This window comes from Hipposideros armiger, unplaced genomic scaffold (assembly GCF_001890085.2).
Source record: "Hipposideros armiger isolate ML-2016 unplaced genomic scaffold, ASM189008v1 scaffold_988, whole genome shotgun sequence".
NCBI classification, from domain to species: domain Eukaryota; kingdom Metazoa; phylum Chordata; class Mammalia; order Chiroptera; family Hipposideridae; genus Hipposideros; species Hipposideros armiger.
Genome location: NW_017732338.1, coordinates 11,335 through 35,695, shown reverse-complemented (window position 1 = coordinate 35,695; position 24,361 = coordinate 11,335). Strand labels below are relative to the sequence as shown.

The 24,361-nt window shown below is 49.0% G+C and overlaps 2 protein-coding genes across 14 annotated transcripts in view; both read left to right on the top strand.

The window, feature by feature from the left end:
* Positions 1 to 942: 942 nt before the first annotated feature.
* LOC109375732 (piggyBac transposable element-derived protein 1-like) lies at positions 943 to 10,308 on the top strand. Of its 2 annotated transcripts, none has more exons than XM_019631253.1 (5): positions 943 to 1,432; positions 3,009 to 3,421; positions 4,482 to 4,638; positions 7,790 to 7,878; positions 10,094 to 10,308. In XM_019631253.1, exons 2-5 carry the CDS (start codon positions 3,041 to 3,043, stop codon positions 10,253 to 10,255), a joined length of 789 nt encoding a protein of 262 aa, XP_019486798.1. In that variant the 5' UTR covers positions 943 to 1,432; positions 3,009 to 3,040; the 3' UTR covers positions 10,256 to 10,308. The 2 variants fall into 2 exon arrangements, with proteins under 2 accessions (XP_019486798.1, XP_019486797.1); XM_019631252.1 differs by having other exon boundaries at positions 943 to 1,456.
* A 5,239-nt stretch (positions 10,309 to 15,547) lies between these two features.
* LOC109375715 (zinc finger protein with KRAB and SCAN domains 4-like) overlaps positions 15,548 to 24,361 on the top strand; it is a 12,477-nt gene continuing 3,663 nt past the window's right edge. The window contains exons 1-5 of one of the 12 annotated variants that reach the window (XM_019631215.1): positions 15,573 to 15,630; positions 16,921 to 17,132; positions 17,908 to 18,352; positions 20,096 to 20,240; positions 21,358 to 21,440. In XM_019631215.1, coding sequence (XP_019486760.1) covers positions 17,059 to 17,132; positions 17,908 to 18,352; positions 20,096 to 20,240; positions 21,358 to 21,440 — 747 coding nt within the window. In that variant the 5' untranslated portion in view covers positions 15,573 to 15,630; positions 16,921 to 17,058. Of the gene's footprint in view, positions 15,653 to 15,715; positions 17,726 to 17,907; positions 18,353 to 20,095; positions 20,241 to 21,357; positions 21,441 to 24,361 lie in introns of those variants that run through there. The other 11 variants (XM_019631213.1, XM_019631214.1, XM_019631220.1 and 8 more) reach the window with 11 other exon arrangements.

Genomic DNA, 24,361 nt, shown 5'->3' with positions numbered 1-24,361 from the left:
TATTAGATTCTCTTTTTACTTTTAAATAGCAGTGCCCTTAAACATTAAATAGGGGAGCTGTATATAAAAATTTTAAATGTACATGCCCTTTTCCATCAATTCCATTGTGTAATTTTCACCCTAGAATTATTGGGTTGTTGGAAAAGTCATGACGTATTTTTTTCTGTTTTCCATTGCAAAAATGCATCATGACTTCCAACAACCCAATATAAGAGAATGTAAAGCTGTTCAGTGGTGTTCTCTGTAGCATTACTTATAAGGAAAAATGGAACCTAAGTATACAGCAATAGGGATCGTTAAATTATGGTACACAAATACAATAGAATACTATTTAGTTAGTTATTAAAAAAATAAGTTGGTATGGCAAGATCTCCAAGTTATCAACTGAAAAAGCTAACGTGCAAAATTATATTATGATCCCATTTGTGTTTTAAAATATATAGGCATATACTCACACACACACACACAAAAAGTTTATTGAATGCTGCTATGTGGCTGGGAGGTCCAGTCCAGGGAAGCTCTACACAAAACATTAACAAAGGGGACCTCTGGGGAGTGGGACACTTTATTTGGTAGCTTGCGCAACTTGAGGTTATGTGTAATCTGTATGTTTAAAAAAACTAACTTGTGCTACTTGCTGTATTGTAATCGTTTATTCATCTGTCTCCCCTTCCCCTCGCCCCCAGCAGCCTGTGAGGTCCCTTAGAGACAGACTCAAGTTTGTCCTCACCACCCGTTGGGTTTCAACTGCAGTGCTTTGCCTCCATGAATGCTGCGCTGGGGTCGTCGGCGAGGCCGGGACGGGGCTGCGGGAGCCCGTCAGGCGCATCAGAGAGACGCGCTTACGCGTCCTAGAAAGGCCGGACCCCGCCTGCGCGGCGCGTGCGGCGGAACGAGCGACCCGGCCCCGCCCACTCGGCCCGCCGGCCCCGCCCACCCGGCCCCGCCCACGCCGCCAGCGGCTTTGTCGTGCGCGGTCGCTCCGTTTTCGGCCCGCAGACCGGCCAGAGACGCGCGTTTATCGGGTGCGCGCTGTGCCCAGGGCCGGGTGCCGGGGAGCGGCCTCCGGAAGGGACGTCCCGGGCCCGCAGCGCCTGGCTCGGCCCACGTGACTCAGCGAAGCCCTCCAGGTGCTGGCTGGGCGCCAGGTGGGCGCCGGCGCGTCCTCGCGAAGCCGGCGGCGGCGGCGCCTTGGGGTGGGACGAGCCCGCGGCGGGCAGCGAACGCGGCTGGTTCGGGGTCGCTGTCCCTGTCCCAGGGGGACACCCCGCCCCCCGGTGTGGCTTAGCGGACAGAGAGCGTTGTGTCTGCACGTGGGGTTTGGAATGGCCTGTGCCCTGTGGGAAGGGCCGGCCTGGCCTGAAGGACAGAAGCTTGAGTCGTCGGCACGGCGGTGACTGGAGGCACTGGGCAAGACCTTGCTTTCGTGAAGGTGGGGACTGTCTTGCATTTCAGGGTGAGTGTTATGCCTGGAAAATCATGATTGTGGCGTGCCCAGGAGATGTTTTTTGAGTGACAAACGAACCGGGTCCCGGGGAGTTTGAATTTAGGTCGAGGAGGAGCGATTGAAGGGGAGGTGTGTCGACTGTGGTCCAAATCTTGCTGTAGGAAACGTGAATCCACCGGTGATCGAGTGGAAGGTGGGAAGGAATGCCACAAAGAAAACTATGTAATAGTCAGTGTAAATGTCGAAAAGGGAACGAAAGGAAGGAATGACTGCCCCAGGCGTCCTGGGAAAAGACTGACTGGGTTGGAGGGATGGTGTATAGGGGCTGGTTTTAAGCCCGAATGTATGGAAGATAGCGGACGTGCCAGTAGAAACGGAGAAATGCAGTGAGTGCAGCTTTGAGGTGACTCGGTGCACTTTGGGATGCATGGACATTATGGTGCAGGGGAGGACCGAGGCAGAAGGCGTCCTGCAGGCATTTCCAGATGTGCGTCTGGAATGTGAAAGGCAAGTTTGAGCCAGAGATTTGAGTGTTCTTGGAATAGAGATAGTGTAATTGTGATTAATGAGATCACAAAAGGAGAAAGTGATGAGAGATAAGGACTTGACGCGTGTCTGCTATTGTTACATTTTAAAAATAAATACAAATCCCAGACAGTGAAACCACCTGTTTATTATTTATGATTTTGTGGGTTGACTGGGCAGTTCTGCTGCTGGTCTTGCTTGGAGTTACTCATAGGCCGCTTCACCTGGTGAATGCGCTGAGGACTAGGCCTAGCTGGGGTTTCCCAGCCACATGACCTCTCTGATGGCAGTCCCATGGTAGGGCGCCAAGGGCCCGAGAGCGCACCCTCTTACAGTGTCATTTCTGCCATATTGCGTCGGTCAGAGCAGTGGTAGGCCAGTGCAAATAACTCCACCTCCTGATGAGAAGGATGGCAGAAGCTTATCACAAGAGGCAACTGGGGATGGGAGACTTTGGAAACAGTCTCCCTCACCTACGTTTAAGGTGGAATTTTTTCGTGAGACAGACATAGAGATCGATGACCTTTGAGAGAATGTTAGTCGGTCCATGAAAGCAGCCATCTGGCTCCTCCTTGTCCTCAGCTGGAGCATAAGCTGCTGAAGCATCAACCTTGTTGTTAGTCCTTCTTCCTTCATTCCCTCACTTTACACCCCTTACTCTGGGCTCATCCCTTTGGATTTCCAGGTATACTTGTGGTTAACTTAACTGATATCTAGGCAAGCATGACTTCCTTTGGGGACAGAAATATAAGTATGTCACATAGAGTTTTGAAGCTCTTGTAATTTTTGTGTTACTGATCAATTTTTATGCCTCATGTACATTTGGAAAAACTTTTCTGAAGCATAGATCCCAATAAAAATGAACCTTTTTCTAGCTTTTTTTTTTTTTTAGTATTATACACTGTATTCTTAAGTAAAGTAAGCTAGAGAAAAGAACATGTTAAGAAAATGATAAGGAAGAGAAAATACAGTATTTATTGAACAAATGTGCATGTAAGTGAACCAGCACAGTTCAAACCCATGTTTGTTGCTCAAGGGTCTACTGTCCCAACACTGTCCTGGAAATCCATGGATGAAGCTTTGCCAGGCCCGGCTCCTGAAGATGGAGGCAGCCTTGTGAAGGTGAAGGAGGAGGATGCCACGTGGGAGCAGCTGGGCAGCTCGCACACTCAGGAGCTCTGCTGCCTGTGCTTCTGGCAGTTCAGCTACCAGGAGGTGGCTGGGCCTCGCGGGGCACTGGCCCAGCTTCGAGAACTTTGCTCTCAGTGGCTGCGGCCCAAGACGCACAGCAAGGAGCAGATGCTGGAGCTGCTGGTGCTGGAGCAGTTCCTGAGCATCCTGCCCGGGGAGCTCCAGGCCCGCGTGCGCGCGCAGCACCCGGAGAGCGGGGACGCGGCGGTGGCTGCGCTGGAGAACATGGAGGCCGACACGGGGGACACGGGACAGCAGGTGGGAGGAGGATGTGTATGTGGGCGGAGACATGGGGAACGTTTGTGTGTTGAGATAATTTATAGCTTAGAGAAGTATAGGGAGGGTTCTCTGCACCCAGTCACTGGTTGGCAACATTTGCATCACAACATGCCCCTACAATGCGCGTGAACGCTGCTCCCTTCTCCGTGTTGCATGCGTCTGTGTGCGCGCACACTCACACTCCTGCACCATTTCAAAGTCGCTGCAGATATCGTGCCCCTGGCCCTCTGAACACTCAGTTTGTATTTCCGAAGAACAAAGACATTGCCTTGTGTAACCAGAACACAGTGATTAAACTTAGGGAAATTAAAATTGCTATGATACCATTATCCAAAAAGTAACCCTTGTTCAGTTTTTGCCATATTATCCCAATAGTGTTCTTTATGGCAATTGGTCCCCAGTTCAGGATCCAGCATCACATGTTGCATTTAGTCGCTGCGTCTCCTTCATCTCCTCACGTGGGGAAAAGTTGCTCAGTCTTCGCTTGCCTGCCATGACGTTGGCATTTGTGGAGAGTACAGGCCTGGGGGTTTGTGTGGCACCATGGCGTGGTAAGATCCAGGTCGTGTGTTCTGCCTGGTGTTTCACAGGAATGACGCTGTGTCCCCTGTGCCTTCTGTCAGACAGCTCGTGCCGATGGCTGCCCATGACTGAGGAGGGGAAGGGAGGGGCCGTCTGGCAGGCTCCTCACCTTACAGTTACCATTTGCCCTTTGTGACTGATCAGTAAGTCATCATGGGCGACGCTGAGATGGTGCATGTCCTGTTCCTCACGAAACTGCACCACACCCCGGGCGTTTTCTGGGCGGAGGTTCTTAGCTTGTCTCGTCACTCATACTTGCCGCTGTACCCTCAGCATTGGGTCAGAGCTTGGCTCCTGGGAGGCCTGCGTCCGGCCTGCCGAGGGAATGCTTGTCCTGCTTGCTGCTGCTCTGCCGGATTGAATGGGGCTTGTCTCGTGTTCCCGTCAGATGGCCCTAACTGCCGTTTGCTCCAGTTCCCACCAGGGCACCTTTTCAAGGGGAGTCTTTTGTCCCCAGACCTCCATCTACACTCAGGGACAGGACATACACCTACTGGTGACAGAACATCAAGGAGCCTCTTTGGAGTGTCAGGGCCTGCGGCTCCTGCCTGGGGTGACCACGCTGAAGTGTGAGCCTCCTGAGTGCCATCAAGAGGACCTCCACAAAGTGAGAGGTGAGCTTACTGAGGGTCCTGGGTGCACGGTCTTCTTCGTGACAGCTTGTTCATCTGTCTCCTCAAGGTTGGTGGTTTTGTCTAACCCTGTACCTAAGCAAGCTTTTTAAAACATCAGAAATTATAAAACGCTAGAATTCTAAGATCTTCTTGTCCAACACCCTCAGTTAATGATCAAGAAAACTGAAACTCATAGGTTAAATGATTTGCCAGAGTTGGCAGAGGGAGATCAGTTTCTGGAATAGAAGTCACTGGGCCTTCTGACCAAACTTCTCTCTACATCACATGTCTCTAGTCCGCGTTTCTAATTCTACGTTGTGGGTGTTTTAAATACTTACTTGGTAACCTTCCGCAAATTTATCTTTTCCCCCATGGTGATATTTTCTTCGGTATCCTCCTGCCCCTAACCTGTCAGTCATTTTAAATACAGCTTTAGGCTTAAATAGGCTCTTTCCCTCCATTCAAGTGCACCCTCCTGTGTGCGGGGCTCCCCTCCAGGGAGACCATCCAACTGTGGGTTACAGCTCAGCTTCGTGCAGGCCTCTCGCAGGAGGGTGAGCCATGCAAGCAGTGCAAAGCCTGCGGTCCACAGCCTGCAGGTGGGTCGAGGAGAACAGACAGAAGCACCCGGAATGCTCAGCGAAGAGACCGTAGAACTCCACAGGGCAGGGGACGGATCTCCATGCTTCTCCCAGAATTAGCTGAAAAGTGTTAACTCTCTTCCCTGGAAAAATGCATGTACTGTACTTCTCCCTTATCTGAGGTTTCAGTTATGCATTGTCAGTTGCATCCAAAAATACTAAATGGAGAATTCCAGAAAGAAACAATTTATAAATTTTAAATTGCACACCGTTCTGACTGGCATGATGTAATCTCGTGCCTTCCTGCTCCCACTTGCCCCATCATGAGTCCTCCCTTCGTCCAGCATGTCCACGCTGTAGACACTCCCCGACGTTAGTCACTCCGCAGTCCTGTGTTATCAGATCGACTGTCGCATCCCCAGTGCTTGTGGTCAGGTCACCCTGGTTTTACTTAATAATGGCCCCGAAGCCAAGGGCAGCGATGCTGGCCATTCAGAGAGCCAAAGAGAAGCCGGAAAGTGCTTCCTTAAGTGACAGGGTGTGTGTGTAGGAAAACATAATATGTATGGGGCTCGGTACTCTCCGGGATTCCGACACCCACTGAGGTTCTTGGAATATGTCCCCCGCGGATAAGGGTGGGGGGGCACTGTACACATTATGCACATGATTTCAGAGGGTTCCTGATGTATCACGGTCATTGTTTACCAATCTGCACATTGGTGATCTGTAAATATTGATATTTTAACAGTAATTGGAGAATAAATGGTCCATATAATAAATGATTTGAGGACATTAGAGGGAGATTAATGTATAGGTCCCAGGTTTCTTGTGTTATTTACCCATTGTTGATAAACCTTGTCACGTCCAACGTGGCAAGGGCAAACGGGTTTCTCTTGAGGGGCGGCGTAGATTGAATAAAGAGTCAGAGACAAAAGTAGGGTTAAGAGCGAGACCAAGGGACTCAGTCAGAGAAACTGAGCGAGCCCAAGGGACTCATTCAGAGAATCTGAGCGAGCCTGGAATCGAATCGGGTCAGCGCATGGCTTTTATTGAAAAGAAGTGAAACTGTTTTACTGCTGTCAATCAAATTAGCATCCGATTGGGGTCTGGGCCTCAAAGCCTTTTTCCTTTAACATATCCCATTATGTTCCAGCAAATGCTATGCCTTCACATATCCGCAGCCTAGCCCCTAGGACACCTGATTGCTGTGTCCTCCCAAGAGGAGATTAACTGTTTGCATTTCAACAGGTCCCAGTCACACCTTGAGACCTTGAGACACTCCTCAGAGGGAGCCTTATCGGCCTCCTCGGTCATACCAGGCACCCCCTCAGAGAGAATGCAGCCTTCCGGTCATACCGGGGCTTTTCTCTCTTACTAATGGGAAAAGAGGCTAAATGCGGGGGGGGGGGCATGTTAATAGAAATCGGCTTCAGGCAACAAAACCTGATATTTTCCTACTTTCCTGGCTGGTGATTTGATCCTATTTCTTCTGTTATGAGAAACCACCACTACAGGAAGCCCAAAACGTTGTGTTTATGTGCAGGACTTTAGAGGTGGCAGGGAGCCCCTCGGTCCTGGAGGTGGGGCAGTTTTCCTGGGCATGAGCCTGTGTTGAGCCGTGAAAGATGAGAGGATTTGCAGTGGACCAGAACATGGCAAGCATCCCCACTTACCTATGAAGTGATGAATGCGCATCTGCTCAGATTGATTTCATTTCATTTTGATGGAGAGGGAGAGGGGTAGTGAAGGACGGAGGTGAGGTGTCAGAGTGGTGAGAGATAACTGTGGTCAGAGCACATAAGGTTCTGTCTGTAATGTGAGTAAAGGCTCGGAGACTGCACCGGGGGTCTAGGGGAGCTGGGCTGCAGCAGGAGTCTGGGCAGGCAGCCCCTCGGCCCCTGGTTAGAGCCTGGCACATGGTCCAGGTTACCGAGCCAGGCGAGCTAGAGGTAGTTAGTTCCCCAGGCTGCCTGCACCTGTTGTGCTGGTATTTTCTAGCTTGTGGCTGGTCTGTCTTCCCATATGTGTGTGTGTGAACCTCTCAGTGGTTCAGAGCGCTAGTGAGAGGAAGGTACAGAGATTGCCCAGGACTCCCTGCCCCACATGTGCACAGGCCCTCCCCCCCCCACCCCACTCCCATTATCAGCTCGCTCTCTTTTGTTTTTGGTTTTTTTTGGTCTTTATTTCCGCTCTTTTCTGCTTTCCAGTTTCCCCTATGCCATAGCTCTCTATTCTCTACTTGTTTTCTTTCATTTCTGTGTTCTTTGCTAAAGGTTTCCTCTGTCACCAGCTTCTTCCCTCCCTCTCTTTATTTTCAGCTGTGATTTTAAATTTGGCTTCATGTATGTGAAAGTGCTCGTGTAAAGCATTCATGAGTTCATACCATTTGATGGATGGGAGCGCCTACAGTTTTAGAACTGTAAAATTCCTGACAGAATGAAAAGAGATGTGCTGCTCCATCCTAGACAGTGAGATCTGTATCGAACAGATGATTTGTGTGTCTGGGTGCCTCACATGGGGCATTCCTAAACACTGTGTCTCACTCCGGATTCCTGTCTCCCCCTCCACAGCGCCTGCTCCCCGGGGACTAACCCTTCTCCAGGAAAGAAACCCCACAGACGAGGCAACAGTACCTGAGTTTACATCAGCCAGGTCCCAGGTGAGCAGGGTGCCCTTGTCCTGGGACCTGCAGTGGCAGCCCCTTTGCCCGAGAACCTGATCCTGCGCTTCCCTTGCTCACATGCTTCACCCCTGAGAACCTTCCCCTCGTCACAGAAGATCACAGACCACTGTGCCGCCTCCAGGGAGCTCTATGGTTCCAGGCTGTCGCCCCACTTGGTACCGTGTGTAGGAGGCACACCTGAGTCTCAAGGGATGGAAGCAATGGGGGCAGTTAGGCCGTTGTTTTCATTTGATGCTTGGTGCCTGATGTTTTATCCTGTGGGGGCCCCTGGTTTCTCTGGCCAGCCTGACAACTGAGATTCCTCCTCACACTACTTTATATTCCCAGAGTTGTGCACATGCACAGTTTGTATTTGGTGGTGATCATGGGAATTCTGTGTATGCGAGGCAAAACCTCACATCATCTTCATAAAATGGACTCGTGTTTCTGTCCTCATTCTCTCAGTGGTTCCATAAATTTCCTAGTCATTTAGTTAAACAATACAGGTTTTGGGCCTGCCAAGTGGCGTGTTGGTTAAGAGTTGGCTTGGGACGCCAGCTCTGAGCAGCAGGGCCCGTTTGGATCCCACATGAGGGCCAGTGATGCTGCGCCCTCTACAGCTAAGATGGTGAACAACAGCTTGACCTGGAGCTGGGCTGCCGCCGTGAGTTGCCGGCGACAGCGTAGGCTGCAGCAAAGCTTCAGTGGGCTGCCACAGCTACTGTGAGTGGCCGGCAGCTGGCGTGAGCTGCCAAGAGCCGCCGTGAGCTGCCGTCCAGTGACCAGCGACCAACTGCCTCACCTTGGAAGAGCGCAATGATAATACCAACATAGGCCAGTGAAGCAACGTCCTCCACAGCTAGACTGAAGAACAAAAGGACAGCAGCTTGTCTGTTCCCCTTCCCCAATTTCCCATCGCTGTTCCCCTCCCTCAATTCCCCAATAAAATCTTAAAAAAAAAGAGAGAGAGAGAGAAAGATACTGCATCACATCAACATATTTTCATTTTACTCTGACTCTTAACTTTGTGATAACAGGTTTTGCACTCCAAATTCACCCTTTTGCAAATCAAATTCATCCTTTTGTAAATCAAATTCACCTTTTTGCAAATCAAATTCATCCTTTTATAGATCACATTTTTCTACAAAAATGTTTTCTTTGTAATAAAAATAAATCCAATGTTAAGTTATTATTAAAATTAAACATTTTGCATGTATTTAATAATAATAAACATAAACTACTTAACATCAGAAATTCTTATTTACTTATAGCTTCATTTATAACAGTTCTGCTCGTGGTAATTTCATATACATATTCATGAACTAATTATGACAATCTGTAGGAGTAATAGTTGCAATGGAATGATTAATAACATCTAAATGTTTGTGGTTTGATAAATCAGCCAAAATATTTCTTGTGCAGAACTTAGTTTTTGAAAAACTTCAATGGGATTCATCAGTGAGAGTATGGTGGTAGAAATAATAAAGTGTGTCTTGGCTGACACAACAAGATTACGTACTTCCTGGGTTTTGTGGAGGCTTACACAAACCACACTCCCTCCAGATTATCTTCATCCAATTTCTGCAATAATCTCTGAAGAAATTTCACAAAAAATATTTGAAGTAACCGTAGAATGTGCAGTTACTTCATGCCACACCATTCCCTGAATGTTTATTGCTTCAATTAGAGGAACATTTTGTCCTCTAACCATTGGCATGGTCACATGAGTTGGTGTATTAACTTTCAATTGTGCCTTCGTTTTTCAAAAACTAAGTTCTGTGCAAGAAATATTTTGGCTGATTTATCAAACCATGAACATTTAGTAGATGTTATTAATCATTCCATTGCAACTATTACTCCTACAGATTGTCATAATTATTTTATGAATATGTATATAAAATTACCACAAGCAGCAGCAGAAGCATTGTAAATGAAGCTATATGTAAATAAGTATTTCTGATGTTAAAAAAGTAGTTTATGTTTACTATCAAATACATGCAATAAAATGTTTAACTTTAGCAATAACTTAACATTGGATTTATGTTTACAAATGTTAAGAATACATTTTTGTGGAAAAATTTGATCTGCAAAAGGATGAGTTAGATTTGCAAAAGAGTGAAATTGGGAGTGCAAAACCTGTAATGTTAGTAAGCATTTTACATATTTTGACTCCATTAAGACGTTTTCATATAAATCCAGAATATTTTTTCAGACCCTGAAAATGGATACAACATCACCTAAAAGCTTCGGAAGTCCACTGCCGACACGTTTGCACTGGCGAATGCAAATCACATTGTCAGAATCATCGAGATCCAGATCAAGACATCCCATTGTTCGACATAATAATCCACCTACCGTATTTGCCGGTGTATAAGACGACTGGGTGTATAAGACGACCCCCTAACATTTTCACTCAAAATACAGAGTTTGTTATATACTCGCCGTATAAGACTACCCCCTCTTCCGCACACCTTCCACACACCAAATAAAAGGTAAAACAATATCAGATTTGATTTGGCCCACTGAAGTGCAAACAAGCGTATTATATTTCGTGTCACCACATAACCGTTTTGGCGATGTTGAGCCACCATGTCTGCTACATGTTTTTCGAGTTCTGGCCAGTGTGGGGTGCCTCTTCTTAATGCACACTTACCCCTTGGCATACTCTTTAATGCTTTCTCATTTGATTTCCAGTCCCGAACCATCTTTTCTGTTACTCCATATTGTCTTGCAGCAGCACAATTATTATTTTCCTTAGCAAAGTTTATAACTTTCAGTTTAAAATTTGCATCATACTTCTTTCTTTTGGCTGGTGCCATGATAGGGATGATAGGGGTTTGACTGGTCGACATTTTCTATGCTGTACTGTACAATGGTGCAGTATTGTGGTTGGCTGTTGGCTGTATACAAAGCCTGATTTGATTGGTCCCTGCTCCCTGTTTGCCCGCCCTGTCACTATAGCAGTCTGGTCCACCCTTGCATCAGCATCTCCCTGGGACCTCACTAGTGCGCAACTGCGAGCTCTTCAACATTCTAACAGGCACCATGATAGCGCAAAATCGCGAATCTTCAATGCATATGTAAAGAAATATACGGTAACCCGAATTTACCACACTCGCAAAATCGCATAACAGCCGAGCATACACCCAGCAGCGCTGCTGATGCCTGAACGGTATGTGGAATGAAGTGGGCGGGCATCGGGAGGCCACTATGGCACGGGGCAAGCACTATGGGCAGTCTATCTGAAGTGTACCTGGCGTATAAGACGACCCCCCACTTGGAGGCATATTTTTCAGGGCCAAAAAATCGTCTTATACGCCGGCAAATACGGTATATACAATCATATCAATCATGATAAAAAAACATTTTAATAAAATGTTATAAAGATGGTAAAACGGTGAATGAATCAGCTCAAATCTCTGGGATTAATAAAAATATGGCAAAGGCTATTAATCAGTATAACAAAAGTGATGGTGTATTGATAGAAAAAAAACGCGGTGGTAAGAGGAATATGAAATTAAATACATCACTATTAAACAAAATTGACCAAATAATTGAGGAAAATCCATGCATAACTTTAAAGGGAATTCTTCACAAGATCGTGGAATCCAAACGTGGAAATAAGCATAAGTTCCATTAGGAATGGACTGAAGCAATTACGGATCACATTAAAGTGTGCATCACTACAAGTTGATCATCGAAACTCAGAACAATTAAGATGCGCAAAGTGTACGCATTGAATGTTTTTCAAAACGCCTCCGAAGCAAGACAAAAATAATATGGATTGATGAATCAGGATTTAATTGCCATCTTTGGCGAAAGAAGGCACTATTGAAAGTTTAATACACCAGCTCATGTGACCGCGCCAACAGTTAGAGGACAAAATGTTCCTCTAATTGCAGCAATGAACACTCAGGGAGTGGTGTGGCATGAAGTAATTGCACATTCTATGGTTACTTCAAATATTTTTGGCGAAATTTCTTCAGACATAATTGCAGAAATTAGATGAAGATAATCTGGAGGGAGTGTGGTTTGCTTTGGACAATGTAAACCTCAACGTACAAAACCCAGGAAGTACGTGATCTTGTTGGTCAGCCAAGAAACACTTTAATTTCTACCACCATACTCTCCACTGATGAACCCCATTGAAGAAGTTTTTTCAAAAACTAAGTTCTACGCAAGAAATATTTTGGCTGATCCATCAAACCATGAACATTTAGTAGATGTTACTAATCATTCCATTGCAACTATTATATTACTCCTATAGATTGTCATAATTATTTCATGACTGTGTATTACCATGAGCAGCAGTAGGAGAGCCGTTATAAATGAAGCTATAAGTAAATAAGTATTTCTGATGTTAAATAAGTAGTTTATGTGAATTATTAAATACATGCAATAAAATGTTTAATTTTAACAGTAACTTAACATTGGATTATTTTTCAAGTTTTTAAATTTTTATAAAATACTGTTTTTTAAAAAGCTGATAAAATTATTGTAAGCATAGAAAACATTATTAAAACTCCTCTTCAGGCAGCAGCATTTTTGGAGATCAATGACTATCTCAAGGCACAATCCAAATTTACAAAGCTGTAGAATTACTCAATAAATTATCTAAATCACAGATGAACTGGTTGATGATAAAGATCCTCAGTTATTTAGAGAAAAATTTAACACACACCCCCCCAAAAAAAATCTTTTAAAAACCTCTGACTCTGTTCTCTTTTAAGGTGGGTGAGTTTGAACAGTTTCCTGGGGCAGAACTGAAAGGCCCCTTTCTATTTACTGGACCAGAAGTTCCAGATCTCAGCCCCTCAGAAAGACAGGCTCCAGCTTGCTGTCATTTTCATCTTTTTTCTTTCTGTGTTCTGTAACCCCTCAGGCTTATGCTTAATGCCCTTCTGATTCTGATCGTCCCGTGTATTAACCGAGAGGATTGAAAAGAAGGCAAGCAGTCCCTTGGCATGGAGACATTTAAGTGACAGTGCTACTCAATGGGCAGTGATGCAGGATGAGTTGGCAAAGCAAACTTCTTCACACTGGAGGCATTCACATCATGCCATCTCTTCGTATACAAGCCATTGCCTATCCAGCGAGGAAGAACACAGACTATTCCAGAGCAGCCAAATCTTCCCGCAAAGGTGTTTTCTGAGACGCTGTAGTAGTATTAGGCATGTGAGCACAAGCTGTGCAAAGGGTTTGCCATTTCCTAAATGAGAGTGTTTGGCTGCTTGGCTTCCACACCCACCCTTTCTCTCAATCTCTCTCCAAAGTACCCGCCTTTCTTTTGCAGAAAAGATGAGAAATCTCTGCTACCACTGGCCACCACTGCCCACACCCCGTTCTTATATAGAAGAGCACAGAAATGTCCTGCACCCTCCATGCTATGAAATGTTTCCTCAGGCCGGAGAAACAGCAGCACTAGAAACTATATAACTCTCGAATTTGGCTTTCCTTGAAGATGTTGAGACTGGAGAGTTGGGGGTTGCTGGTCTGTGCACTGAACATGCACAGAAAGGTGCCAGGCCTCCTCGCTGTGCCCGCGCCCTCCCCTCCCCCAACTCCCATCCTGAGACACTGGCTGGCAAGGGGGTCGTCTCAGGAATTAGGGGACAAATTCCCTCTTTCCAAACGGAGCGAAAGGACGGAATACGAGGGCACTAAAAATTAGGAGATGAGTCAGTTGGCTGCAAGGGGAGGAGGCCAGTTGGGGCTGCCCTGGGGGCTGGGTTGGCTCAGGAGAGGAGGTGCCTGAGGAGCCGGAGCCTTAACACACCCACCAAGCCAGAGGGTGAGCTCCCTCAAGGAGTGGTAGGCGCAGGCAGCTCGGCCCCAGCTAACAGGTGCCGGGAAGAGAGGAGAGCATCGCAACATCCCTGCGCTCGGACCACCCCACGTCTCCCTCCAGATTGGATTTATTTTTATTACAAAGATTAAGAAAACATGAGAACAAATAGGCAAATGATTGACCCAGCGTGTCAAACTTAACCCGACCAAAGCCATGTACTGATCACCTCTCTCCAAGCTCTCTTCACCCAGTAATCTTCCAAATTTCGGTTGATGGTGATTTCACCTTGCAATTACTCAGTCTAACCTCGTAATTGTCTTTGAATTTTTTTCTTTCACAACCCATATCCAGTTTGTCAGAAAATCACACAGGCTTTACCCTCAGAATATATCTGGGCCTCTTGCCACTTTCGTTACTACCACCCTGATCTTAGATATCATCTCTCTCCCCACTGAGTACCACCATAGCCTCCTTAACTGGTCTCCCTACTTATGTCCTTGCTGTCCTACAGGATATTCTCAACTCTGCAGCCAGAGTAGTCACTTAAGTTAGACTATCAATCTCTTTCTTAAAAACCCTGCAAAGTCTTCCTATTTCACTTCTATGCTAACGTCCTTGCAATGACCCACAGGATTTTGCAGGATCTGACCCCTGTTGTCTCCCTAACCTTATCCCTTATATGCTCCCTCTTGCTCACTCTATCACAGGCACTAAAATGGGAAAACTGGTTTCCTTCCTATGTAGGGAAAAACCCAGTTCTTCCCCACTATGTTTTTCCCTGTTCATCTCCTTTGCTTTTAAATAGAACACTTCACTTCTGACACTTCTGGTCACCAAATGTGTGGAGATATTCCCCCCACATAACAAACAATTCTCTGTGACACCACTTGAGTGTCCTAGAATTTAACTCAATTCTAACACGATGTACCTGGAAATAGTGTCAGATCCCACAGGTTAAGAAGTAGGTCCTGGGCCGGTGGAATGGATCAGTTGGTTAAGACTGCGAGCTCTGAGCAACAGTGTCGCTGGTTCGATTCCCACATGGGCCAGTGAGCTGAGCTGCTGCTGGGCTGCCAACAGGTGGCAGGATGGCTTGGTGGTTAGAGCACGGGCTGTTAGCAACAAGGTTTCCAGTTGGACTCCCACATGGGATGGTGGCTACGCCCACCTGCAACTAAGATTGAACATGGCACCTTGAGCTGAATGGCCGTGAACTGCCACCGGGCAGCCGGATGGTGACTGGACTTGGAGCTGAACTAGGTGTGCCCTCCACAGCTAAGATGGAAGGACAACAACTTAACTGTTGTTGTGCTGAACAATTCCCCAACACTGTTCCCCTTTCCCAATTCCCCAATAAAATCTTAAAAAAAAAAATCTGCAACCTTGCTTAACTGTCTTATAGAGCATCATAATTTGAGTGTTAGATTATCTTGGATTTTCTATGTAAACAATTCAGCCTGCTCCTTAAAACAGTTATGTATTTGTAATTGCTTAAAGTAGGTAATTCAATCAGCTCTAATTTTTAAAAATGTGTTAAAAACATGTACAGTAACACTCTTCTTGTCATCCTGGTCCTCTTTCCACGCAGTTTCTAACCATTTATCCCTTACAGCCGCACTTATTGTCTTATGTATTTTTCAAGGTTTCTTTCTGACCACACAAGAAAATATAACAAATTGTTTTTACTACCTCCCATTCGCAAATGTAGCAAAGTATACAAAGAGACCTGCTCCTTGCTTTTCTCCTTTTATCACACCTGGAAAACTCATTATAAAAGGCCTGGTGCTCGGCGGGCTGCCAACGAACCACAGAGTGTGTGGCGGGCGGCGGCGGCCAGAGAGGCCGGAAGTGGCTGCGGGCCCCGCCCCCCGGTTCGCGGGTTTCCGTCTGCGGATGAGTGCGGGGTGAGTCGGGACGTCCCGGCGCGGGTTTAGGTGTCCCTTTGTGGCCGTCCTCGACAGGTGCTCAGCTGCCTTGTCCCGGGTAGGGGTGTGTGTCTGTCTCCCGGTGGAGGCGCACGCGTGTGTGTGTGTGTGTGTGTCTGTCTCCCGGTGGAGGCGCACGCGTGTGCGCACCGAAACACTGCCCTCGCCCACCCCTGCTGCCGAGCCTCCCGGGAGCCGACCCCTGGGAGAGACCCTAGGGCGGGACGGGTGCTGTATCTCCGCGGCCAGAGCGGGCAGCATGGGGCCCGTGACAGGTGCCCCTTGTCTAGGGCCGTTTCTGGGTGTCTGGGTCGGTCCGCAGGGCGTTAGGAGACGGGGCTCTTGGGCCACCACCCACAGGCAAGCCTTGGATATGGGAGCCTTGCGCTGCTGCTCCACCCGGCGACAAGGTCATTACCGGTGCCTGGTGCCTGGATCTAGACTCGAGCGGACATGGGCGCCCTTGCCTCCCCGCGGTTTGTTCGTGGAGCAGCTGTCAGGAGGGAGTATTTCCTGGGGCCTCTCAATTGCCCGAATTCCGTCCCTTCCTTGTTACCCTCTGTACTGTCGAAGGTTGGGTTAAGAAAAAAAAGCTCCGGAAGGTGTAGACCTGGAATTGTCTTTACCCCAGAAACCTCTGCCCACTTGACATTTTATAGTTCCTCCATCCTAGAGCCACTTAATGACTCTTGAACCCAGTTAAACAGGTTGGCAGCCACCTAGGGTTTACAATCTAGCCCCATGTGGTGCAGAGGAATCTCAGGGCCCCCTTCCCTTTTTGGGGCATGCCCAGGCCCCGTGGCTTCCGGGAATGGCTAATGACAGAGAGGGAGTAACCTGCGAGGAGTGGTGCATGTGCGGGTCTCCACTCCCTTCTCCCTTTCTCCCTTTCTCGGACCTACCCAGCTGACAGTGGTGGGGTACGGCAGGAGAGAGAATTTTCTTACCTGTCTGCTAAAGTTGAAGGGGACCAATCTATACCCTCATCCTGTAAGTTTTATTCAACGTATGTTTTCTGTGCCAGGCGGTGTTCTAAGTACTTTACAAATATTAACAAATGTGTAACGACTCCATGAGGTAGATTCTTTTATTATTCCCCTTTAGAGATAGGGAAACTGAGGCACTGAGTAGTTAATAAATAACACAGCAAATAAGTGACAGAGATGGCGTTTGAATCTAGGCTGTCTTCTCCCTGTGCCAATGTTCTAATAACAATGTAGAGTAGTTCACCCAGCCTGGTCCTGGCATTGATTTTGTGTAGTCACAGCTCTCATGTGCAGCACATTAGGCAGCCTCTGAATGCCCATTTTTCACTTCTCTCTGCAGCGTCCAGCACCTGAGACTTCACAGCGAGGGCAGGGCGGGCATCCTCCCTGCAGTGCTTGTGGGACACCCGTGGATTCTCTGTCTTCAGGAGACACAGTCCCCCATCTGCCCACCCCCTTCCGCTGCCCGTGTCCAACTATGGGAGACTTAGGAGTCTCTACTATGCCTGCCTCTCTTACCTGGAAGCAGCTTTGCTCTTACTCAGTATCCAGGTGACTCCCTCTTCTGGTACCTAAGTTCCCCATAAGCTTTTGCCACTGAGCCTTATCAGTATAGATTTTGTACCTGAGAACTTCATGTTTTCATTCTTTACAGCAGTGGTGCTAAGCTGGGGGCCCTTTAACTGCCAAGGTAAAATTCAGCAGTGTCTGCAGATGTGTTTTGATTGTCATGTTGGGAGGTGGGTAGTGCTACTGGCATCTAGTGGGTAGGCGCAGGGTGCTGCTGGACACCCAGCTGTGTACAGGACAGCCCCCCAGCCTCCCACAGCATAGACTAGTCCCACCCACATGTTAGCAATGCTCTACACAGACACCTATTTGCCTAATGCTTTCACATTCTTCCATCCTTTCACTTAACAACAATAAACTTACTCTGTGTTTACTGTGTGTCAGGACCTGGGGAATACAAAAATGAGTAAGCTTAAGACAGAGATGTGTTCAACACAGTCAACTTCAGCAGGGCAGACAGATTTTTAAGTGGAGAGCGAGGACGGACAGGTGCTGTTGTGTGTTTCCTGTGAAGTCCATGGCGCACTCTCAGCGTGCTCTTTGCATGGGAGGAGACGGTCCCTTCAGCATGAGGGGTGAGAAGGCTCCACAGAGGAGGGGACATGTGGTCTGTTTGCCCCACTGAGACGTAGCAGCAGGGGCCCCCGAAACTTGGGGAAGAAATTTGCGCATCTACTCCCGGACCTTGTCCTGGGTCCCTGGGCCTGCGGAGGGGCCACCTGCATTGTAGTGGTTCATAGAGATTTCCTGCTTCCAGGAATCTTCTGCAGAAGCTCAGCTCCAGCCACGGTGAGCCCGCCATGGCGACAGAGTCCAGACCCAGAGCAGCCCTGGAAGCCCCGTCCGCAGATGACCGGCTGGGTCTTCTTGTCATAAAGGTGGAGGACGGTGAGGCCGGTTGCAGCCGCAGCCCCGCTCCGGGACCCGAGCGATCCCGCCAGCGCTTCCGCGGCTTCCGCTACCCCGAGGCCGGGGGGCCCCGCGAGGCGCTGGGCCGGCTGCGCCAGCTCTGCCGGCTGTGGCTGCGGCCCGAGACGCACAGCAAGGAGCAGATGCTGGAGCTGCTGGTGCTGGAGCAGTTCCTGAGCATCCTGCCCGGGCACCTGCAGGCCCGCGTGCGCGCGCAGCACCCGGAGAGCGGGGACGCGGCGGTGGCCGCGCTGGAGTCCCTGGACAGGCAGCTGCCTGAGCCCAGGCCGCAGGTAGAGGCGCGCTGTTTCCCCTGAACTCGGGACGAGCGTGGGCATTCCTTTCTGACCCCGAGTTGGGAGTGTCTGCGCCGTGAATCTCCCAGGCAGTGAGGTGAAGCCCCGGGCCCCTGTCACAGTTAGTGACATTCTAAGTGTATAAAGGAACATATACAGGAACACGGAAGGTCTCGGTTGTGTGGGACTGTAGTTACCCGAGCGTTCCCCAAAGTCGTGTGAACGCTATGTAGGTGCATTTTCAAATGAATGCGCTAAATAGGAAGATGTAGGGACAGACCCAGTAGCGGTCATTTCAAGGTTCTAAGCAGGAGCGACTCAGGCACTATTTGCCTACTTGTGATGTGATGTGAGCACATCGGCAGTTTCTGTTGGTGACAGAGCCCTGGGTATGCTTATGCCATGTGGCTCTGTTGCTTCTCTAGTAAAAATAAAGATCCTTTTTTTCCTGTTCACGGACCACAGGTTCAAAGGTTCTGCTGGAAAAGAGGTTGATTTTCTTCCTGCATCTTCTTGCCTGTTTTAGCAGGCTGTTGTCGTGTGTCCTTGTGAACGTTCCTTCCAAGGACGTGTGGCTAGATCCTTCTAACCAGTGACCAAGAGACCAGGGTTCTTGATGGGGACCTACTGCACCCGTGCCCCATAACGGAAAAGTCACTTTAAGTCACTTATCCCCGGGCTCTTCATTTTTTTATTTTTAGATTTTTTTTTTTAATTGGGGAATTGAGAGAGGGGAACAGGCAAGTTGTTTTCCTTCAATCTTAGTTGTGGAGGGCGCAGCAGCTCAGCTCCAAGGCCAGTCGCGCCACTAAGCTCAAGGTGCTGTGTTCAATTAGTTGCGGGAGGGTATAACCACCATCCCATGCAGATGTCAAACTGGCAGCCTTGTTAAGAGCGTGTGCTCTATCCCCTGAGCCACATGTGCAGCAGCTCAGCTCAAGGTGCCGAGTTTAGTCTTTAGTTGCGGACGGGCATAGCCCACCATCTCGAACAGGGAACCTTGTTGTTAGAATGCTCTCACCAGCTGAGCCATCCTGCCACCTGTTGGCAGCTCAGCTTGGGCACATCTCACTGGCCCATGTGGGAATCGAACCAGCAACCCTGTTGCTCAGAGCTTGCACTCTTGAGCAAGCTCTTAACCAACTGAGCCACTCTGCCGGCCCCCAGGCTCTTCATTCTTTAAAGAGGATGTGGGAAATTCTGAGCTGCACGTGAGAAAGGAATTTGAGTGTAAATGTCTGGAGGGAAGCCTGCATTTACCACACACACACTACGTGGAGGGCACTGTGTAGGTGCTTCACACACCGTGACCTCGTTGACTGGTCCCCAGGAGCCTGTACGCTAGAAATTATTGTCCTCGTTTTTCAGATAAGAGATAGGAGTGTTCTCTGAAAACTCAGACCAAAAAAATTTTCACAAAAGCACAAATGTTATAATATGGGTTCGGAGAGTTATGGTTAAGAGCACGAACTCTGGAGCCACTCCGCCCGAGCGCCATCGTGGCACTGACACTTATTAGCTGGGTGACGTTGGGCAAGCTACAGATACTCAGTACCCCACTTTCCCCATTACAAAAAAAGCGACAATAATAGTACCTAGCTCATAGGGTTGTTGTCTGCGTTGGGTGAATTAATGTTTGCAAAGCTCATAGAAGTAGTGCCTGGAAAACAGAAGGTACTAGAAGGTACATGCAGAGCATGATAGAAGTGTTTGATGAGTGAATAAATGAATGACTTCCAGGTACCAGGTGGTGACCAGGGGCAGCTGCTGTGTTGCAAGATGGCCGTGTTGACACCAGCTCAGAGGTCACAAAGTGCCCGGTTCCAGTCAATGGAGGCTCTGCTCAAACACGAGTGTGTGGGGTCCCAGTCCCCACCAGACAGAGGTGAGGATTATCTTACTTGACCTCATCCAGTTGGACTTCAGGGTCACAACAACACAGATCTGTTGCCGGGGGCTCCATGTGCCCAGCACAGATCGACTTGACTTTGAGACTGAGATGAAAAGGGAAGTTTCAAACAGTGGTGGAGAGCCTTCCTAACCAAATCTGCACGTATTAAGGTAGACACCGTGAAAATGTGAGTTTGGAAATAATTGATTTTTTAACAACACAGCAGTCTCCATTTTTAACATATCTTTATGGAGACCCCTACGTGGTAGCCGTGGCAGTAGGCATCAGGGGTACAGGTGGCAGTAAGATTTCTTGCTGCCATGGAGGTTACATTCCGGGAAGGAAGATAGCATATAAATTCATAATACAATTTTAGGCACTGGTAAATGTTGTGAAGAAGATAAGGCAGAATCGCTAAAGCCAGCCGGAACAGTCCCGAGATTGTAGGACTGCTGCAAATAGAAGAGCATAAACCCTTGGCCTTTAACAAGAACAGGGTGAAAATCACTCAGTAGAAAACTACTCTGTGTTCCCGGGTGTTCGCCATGTGCTGTGAACTCCTGGGCGGACTCCCAAGACACAGGACACTGGGACACGCCACTCACAACACGCAGTCCTTATTTCTAAACTGTAAAAGTTCCCCTTCACTTCTCGAATCTGAGCAAGTTCTATATAAGCAGACACCCGTTTCTTCCTTTCTGGGCCCAGCCCTGTCTGGCTCCTCGAGGTTTTTAAAAGTAAAGCAGAAAGCACCCTAAGAGCTACGAAAGACCCTGTAACAACACCAACAGAAATCCTCTTATCTCTTTTCTTGGCGAAGCTCAAGACTAAAGCGTCTTCAAAAGGAAGGCTCTGTGTTGTTTTCATGTTGCTGTCACTGCACCATCCCTACCGAGCAGCCTGCTTTTTCTGTCATTTTTATCCGTCTACAGCGCACACCACACGTCTTGGGGCTCTAGGATTGGAGCTGGTGGGGTCAGGAGTTCTGGAAAGGATCCCTCTGTACAACTTCCAGGCAGGAAGGTGCTAACCCAGCATGTGAACTTGGGTCCCAGAGGCAAGAAGGCTGGATGCAAGGGCAGATCTCACCCAGGGCCTCTCTGCTTCCCAGCTCTGCAGGTGCCCGGGCTTGCTGTGGACGGGTGCTGCACAGGACACGCAGTGGTGGCCGCCGGGCTCACCCCAGAGCCCCAGGTGAGCTGGAGTCCCCCTCCCTCTTCCGTGCCCTCTGGTCCTGTGTGCTGCCATGGGGTCCCGCCCTCTCCACCCTAGACCCCCACCCAAGTCCTAGATGGGATTTTCATGTCCTCATCTGTGCCGAGGCTGTTGACCATCTTCTCACTACTTTTTGGTGCCTGGCGAAGAGCTTTGTCCTGCTGTGTCTCTTTTCCTCTAGAACGGAAAGTTGACTTATGCACATGGTTAAGGGTGTCTAAGGGCTTTGTGTTATAGTCCATTGTTAAGTAAGCAACAGCATGATGGTCACTTTGACTTTATAATTATGACCTGTGATAGGATGACTTTCATAACTAGGAGAAACCACTNCGGGTTTCCGTCTGCGGATGAGTGCGGGGTGAGTCGGGACGTCCCGGCGCGGGTTTAGGTGTCCCTTTGTGGCCGTCCTCGACAGGTGCTCAGCTGCCTTGTCCCGGGTAGGGGTGTGTGTCTGTCTCCCGGTGGAGGCGCACGCGTGTGTGTGTGTGTGTGTGTCTGTCTCCCGGTGGAGGCGCACGCGTGTGCGCACCGAAACACTGCCCTCGCCCACCCCTGCTGCCGAGCCTCCCGGGAGCCGACCCCTGGGAGAGACCCTAGGGCTGGACGGGTGCTGTATCTCCGCGGCCAGAGCGGGCGGCATGGGGCCCGTGACAGGTGCCCCTTGTCTAGGGCCGTTTCTGGGTGTCTGGGTCGGTCCGCAGGGCGTTAGGAGACGGGGCTCTTGGGCCACCCACAGGCAAGCCTTGGATATGGGAGCCTTGCGCTGCTGCTCCACCCGGCGACAAGGTCATTACCGGTGCCTGGTGCCTGGTGTCGGGATCTAGACTCGAGCGGACGTGGGCGCCCTTGCCTCCCCGCGGTTTGTTCGTGGAGCAGCTGTCAGGAGGGAGTATTTCCTGGGGCCTCTCAATTGCCCGAATTCTGTCCCTTCCTTGTTACCCTCTGTACTGTCGAAGGTTGGGTTAAGAAAAAAGCTCCGGAAGGTGTAGACCTGGAATTGTCTTTACCCCAGAAACCTCTGCCCACTTGACATTTTATAGTCCCTCCATCCTAGAGCCACTTAATGACTCTTGAACCGAGTTAAACAGGTTGGCAGCCACCTAGGGTTTACAATCTAGCCCCATGTGGTGCAGAGGAATCTCAGGGCCCCCTTCCCTTTTTGGGCATGCCCAGGCCCAGTGGCTTCTGGGAATGGCTAATGACAGAGAGGGAGTAACCTGCGAGGTGTGGTGCATGTGTGGGTCTCCACTCCCTTCTCCCTTTCTTCCTTTCCTGGATCTACCCAGCTGACAGTGGTGGGGTACGGCAGGAGAGAGGATTTTCTTACCTGTCTGCTAAAGTTGAAGGGGACCAATCTATACCCTCATCCTGTAAGTTTTATTCAGCGTATGTTTTCTGTGCCGGGCGGTGTTCTAAGTACTTTACAAATATTAACAACTGTGTAACGACTCCATGAGGTAGATTCTTTTATTATTCCCCTTTAGAGATAGGGAAACTGAGGCACTGAGTAGTTAATAAATAACACAGCAAATAAGTGACAGAGATGGCGTTTGAATCTAGGCTGTCTTCTCCCTGTGCCAATGTTCTAATAACAATGTAGAGTAGTTCACCCAGCCTGGTCCTGGCATTGATTTTGTGTAGTCACAGCTCTCATGTGCGGCACATTAGGCAGCCTCTGAATGCCCATTTTTCACTTCTCTCTGCAGCGTCCAGCACCTGTGACTTCACAGCGAGGGCAGGGCGGGCATCCTCCCTGCAGTGCTTGTGGGACACCCGTGGATTCTCTGTCTTCAGGAGACACAGTCCCCCATCTGCCCACCCCCTTCCGCTGCCCGTGTCCAACTATGGGAGACTTAGGAGTCTCTACTATGCCTGCCTCTCTTACCTGGAAGCAGCTTTGCTCTTACTCAGTATCCAGGTGACTCCCTCTTCTGGTACCTAAGTTCCCCATAAGCTTTTGCCACTGAGCCTTATCAGTATAGATTTTGTACCTGAGAACTTCATGTTTTCATTCTTTACAGCAGTGGTGCTAAGCTGGGGGCCCTTTAACTGCCAAGGTAAAATTCAGCAGTGTCTGCAGATGTGTTTTGATTGTCATGTTGGGAGGTGGGTAGTGCTACTGGCATCTAGTGGGTAGGCGCAGGGTGCTGCTGGACACCCAGCTGTGTACAGGACAGCCCCCCAGCCTCCCACAGCATAGACTCGTCCCACCCACATGTTAGCAATGCTCTACACAGACACCTATTTGCCTAATGCTTTCACATTCTTCCATCCTTTCACTTAACAACAATAAACTTACTCTGTGTTTACTGTGTGTCAGGACCTGGGGAATACAAAAATGAGTAAGCTTAAGACAGAGATGTGTTCAACACAGTCAACTTCAGCAGGGCAGACAGATTTTTAAGTGGAGAGCGAGGACGGACAGGTGCTGTTGTGTGTTTCCTGTGAAGTCCATGGCGCACTCTCAGCGTGCTCTTTGCATGGGAGGAGACGGTCCCTTCAGCATGAGGGGTGAGAAGGCTCCACAGAGGAGGGGACATGTGGTCTGTTTGCCCCACTGAGACGTAGCAGCAGGGGCCCCCGAAACTTGGGGAAGAAATTTGCGCATCTACTCCCGGACCTTGTCCTGGGTCCCTGGGCCTGCGGAGGGGCCACCTGCATTGTAGTGGTTCATAGAGATTTCCTGCTTCCAGGAATCTTCTGCAGAAGCTCAGCTCCAGCCACGGTGAGCCCGCCATGGCGACAGAGTCCAGACCCAGAGCAGCCCTGGAAGCCCCGTCCGCAGATGACCGGCTGGGTCTTCTTGTCATAAAGGTGGAGGACGGTGAGGCCGGTTGCAGCCGCAGCCCCGCTCCGGGCCCCGAGCGATCCCGCCAGCGCTTCCGCGGCTTCCGCTACCC

Bases quoted from the DNA above. Each gene is read 5' to 3' on its own strand.
- LOC109375732 (XM_019631253.1), top strand. From the start codon at position 3,041: ATGGATGAAGCTTTGCCAGGCCCGGCTCCTGAAGATGGAGGCAGCCTT. The intron at 3,422-4,481 runs GTGGGAGGAGGA...TTTTGTCCCCAG, and splicing joins CGGGGGACACGGGACAGCAG to ACCTCCATCTACACTCAGGG. The intron at 4,639-7,789 runs GTGAGCTTACTG...CCCCCTCCACAG, and splicing joins GGACCTCCACAAAGTGAGAG to CGCCTGCTCCCCGGGGACTA.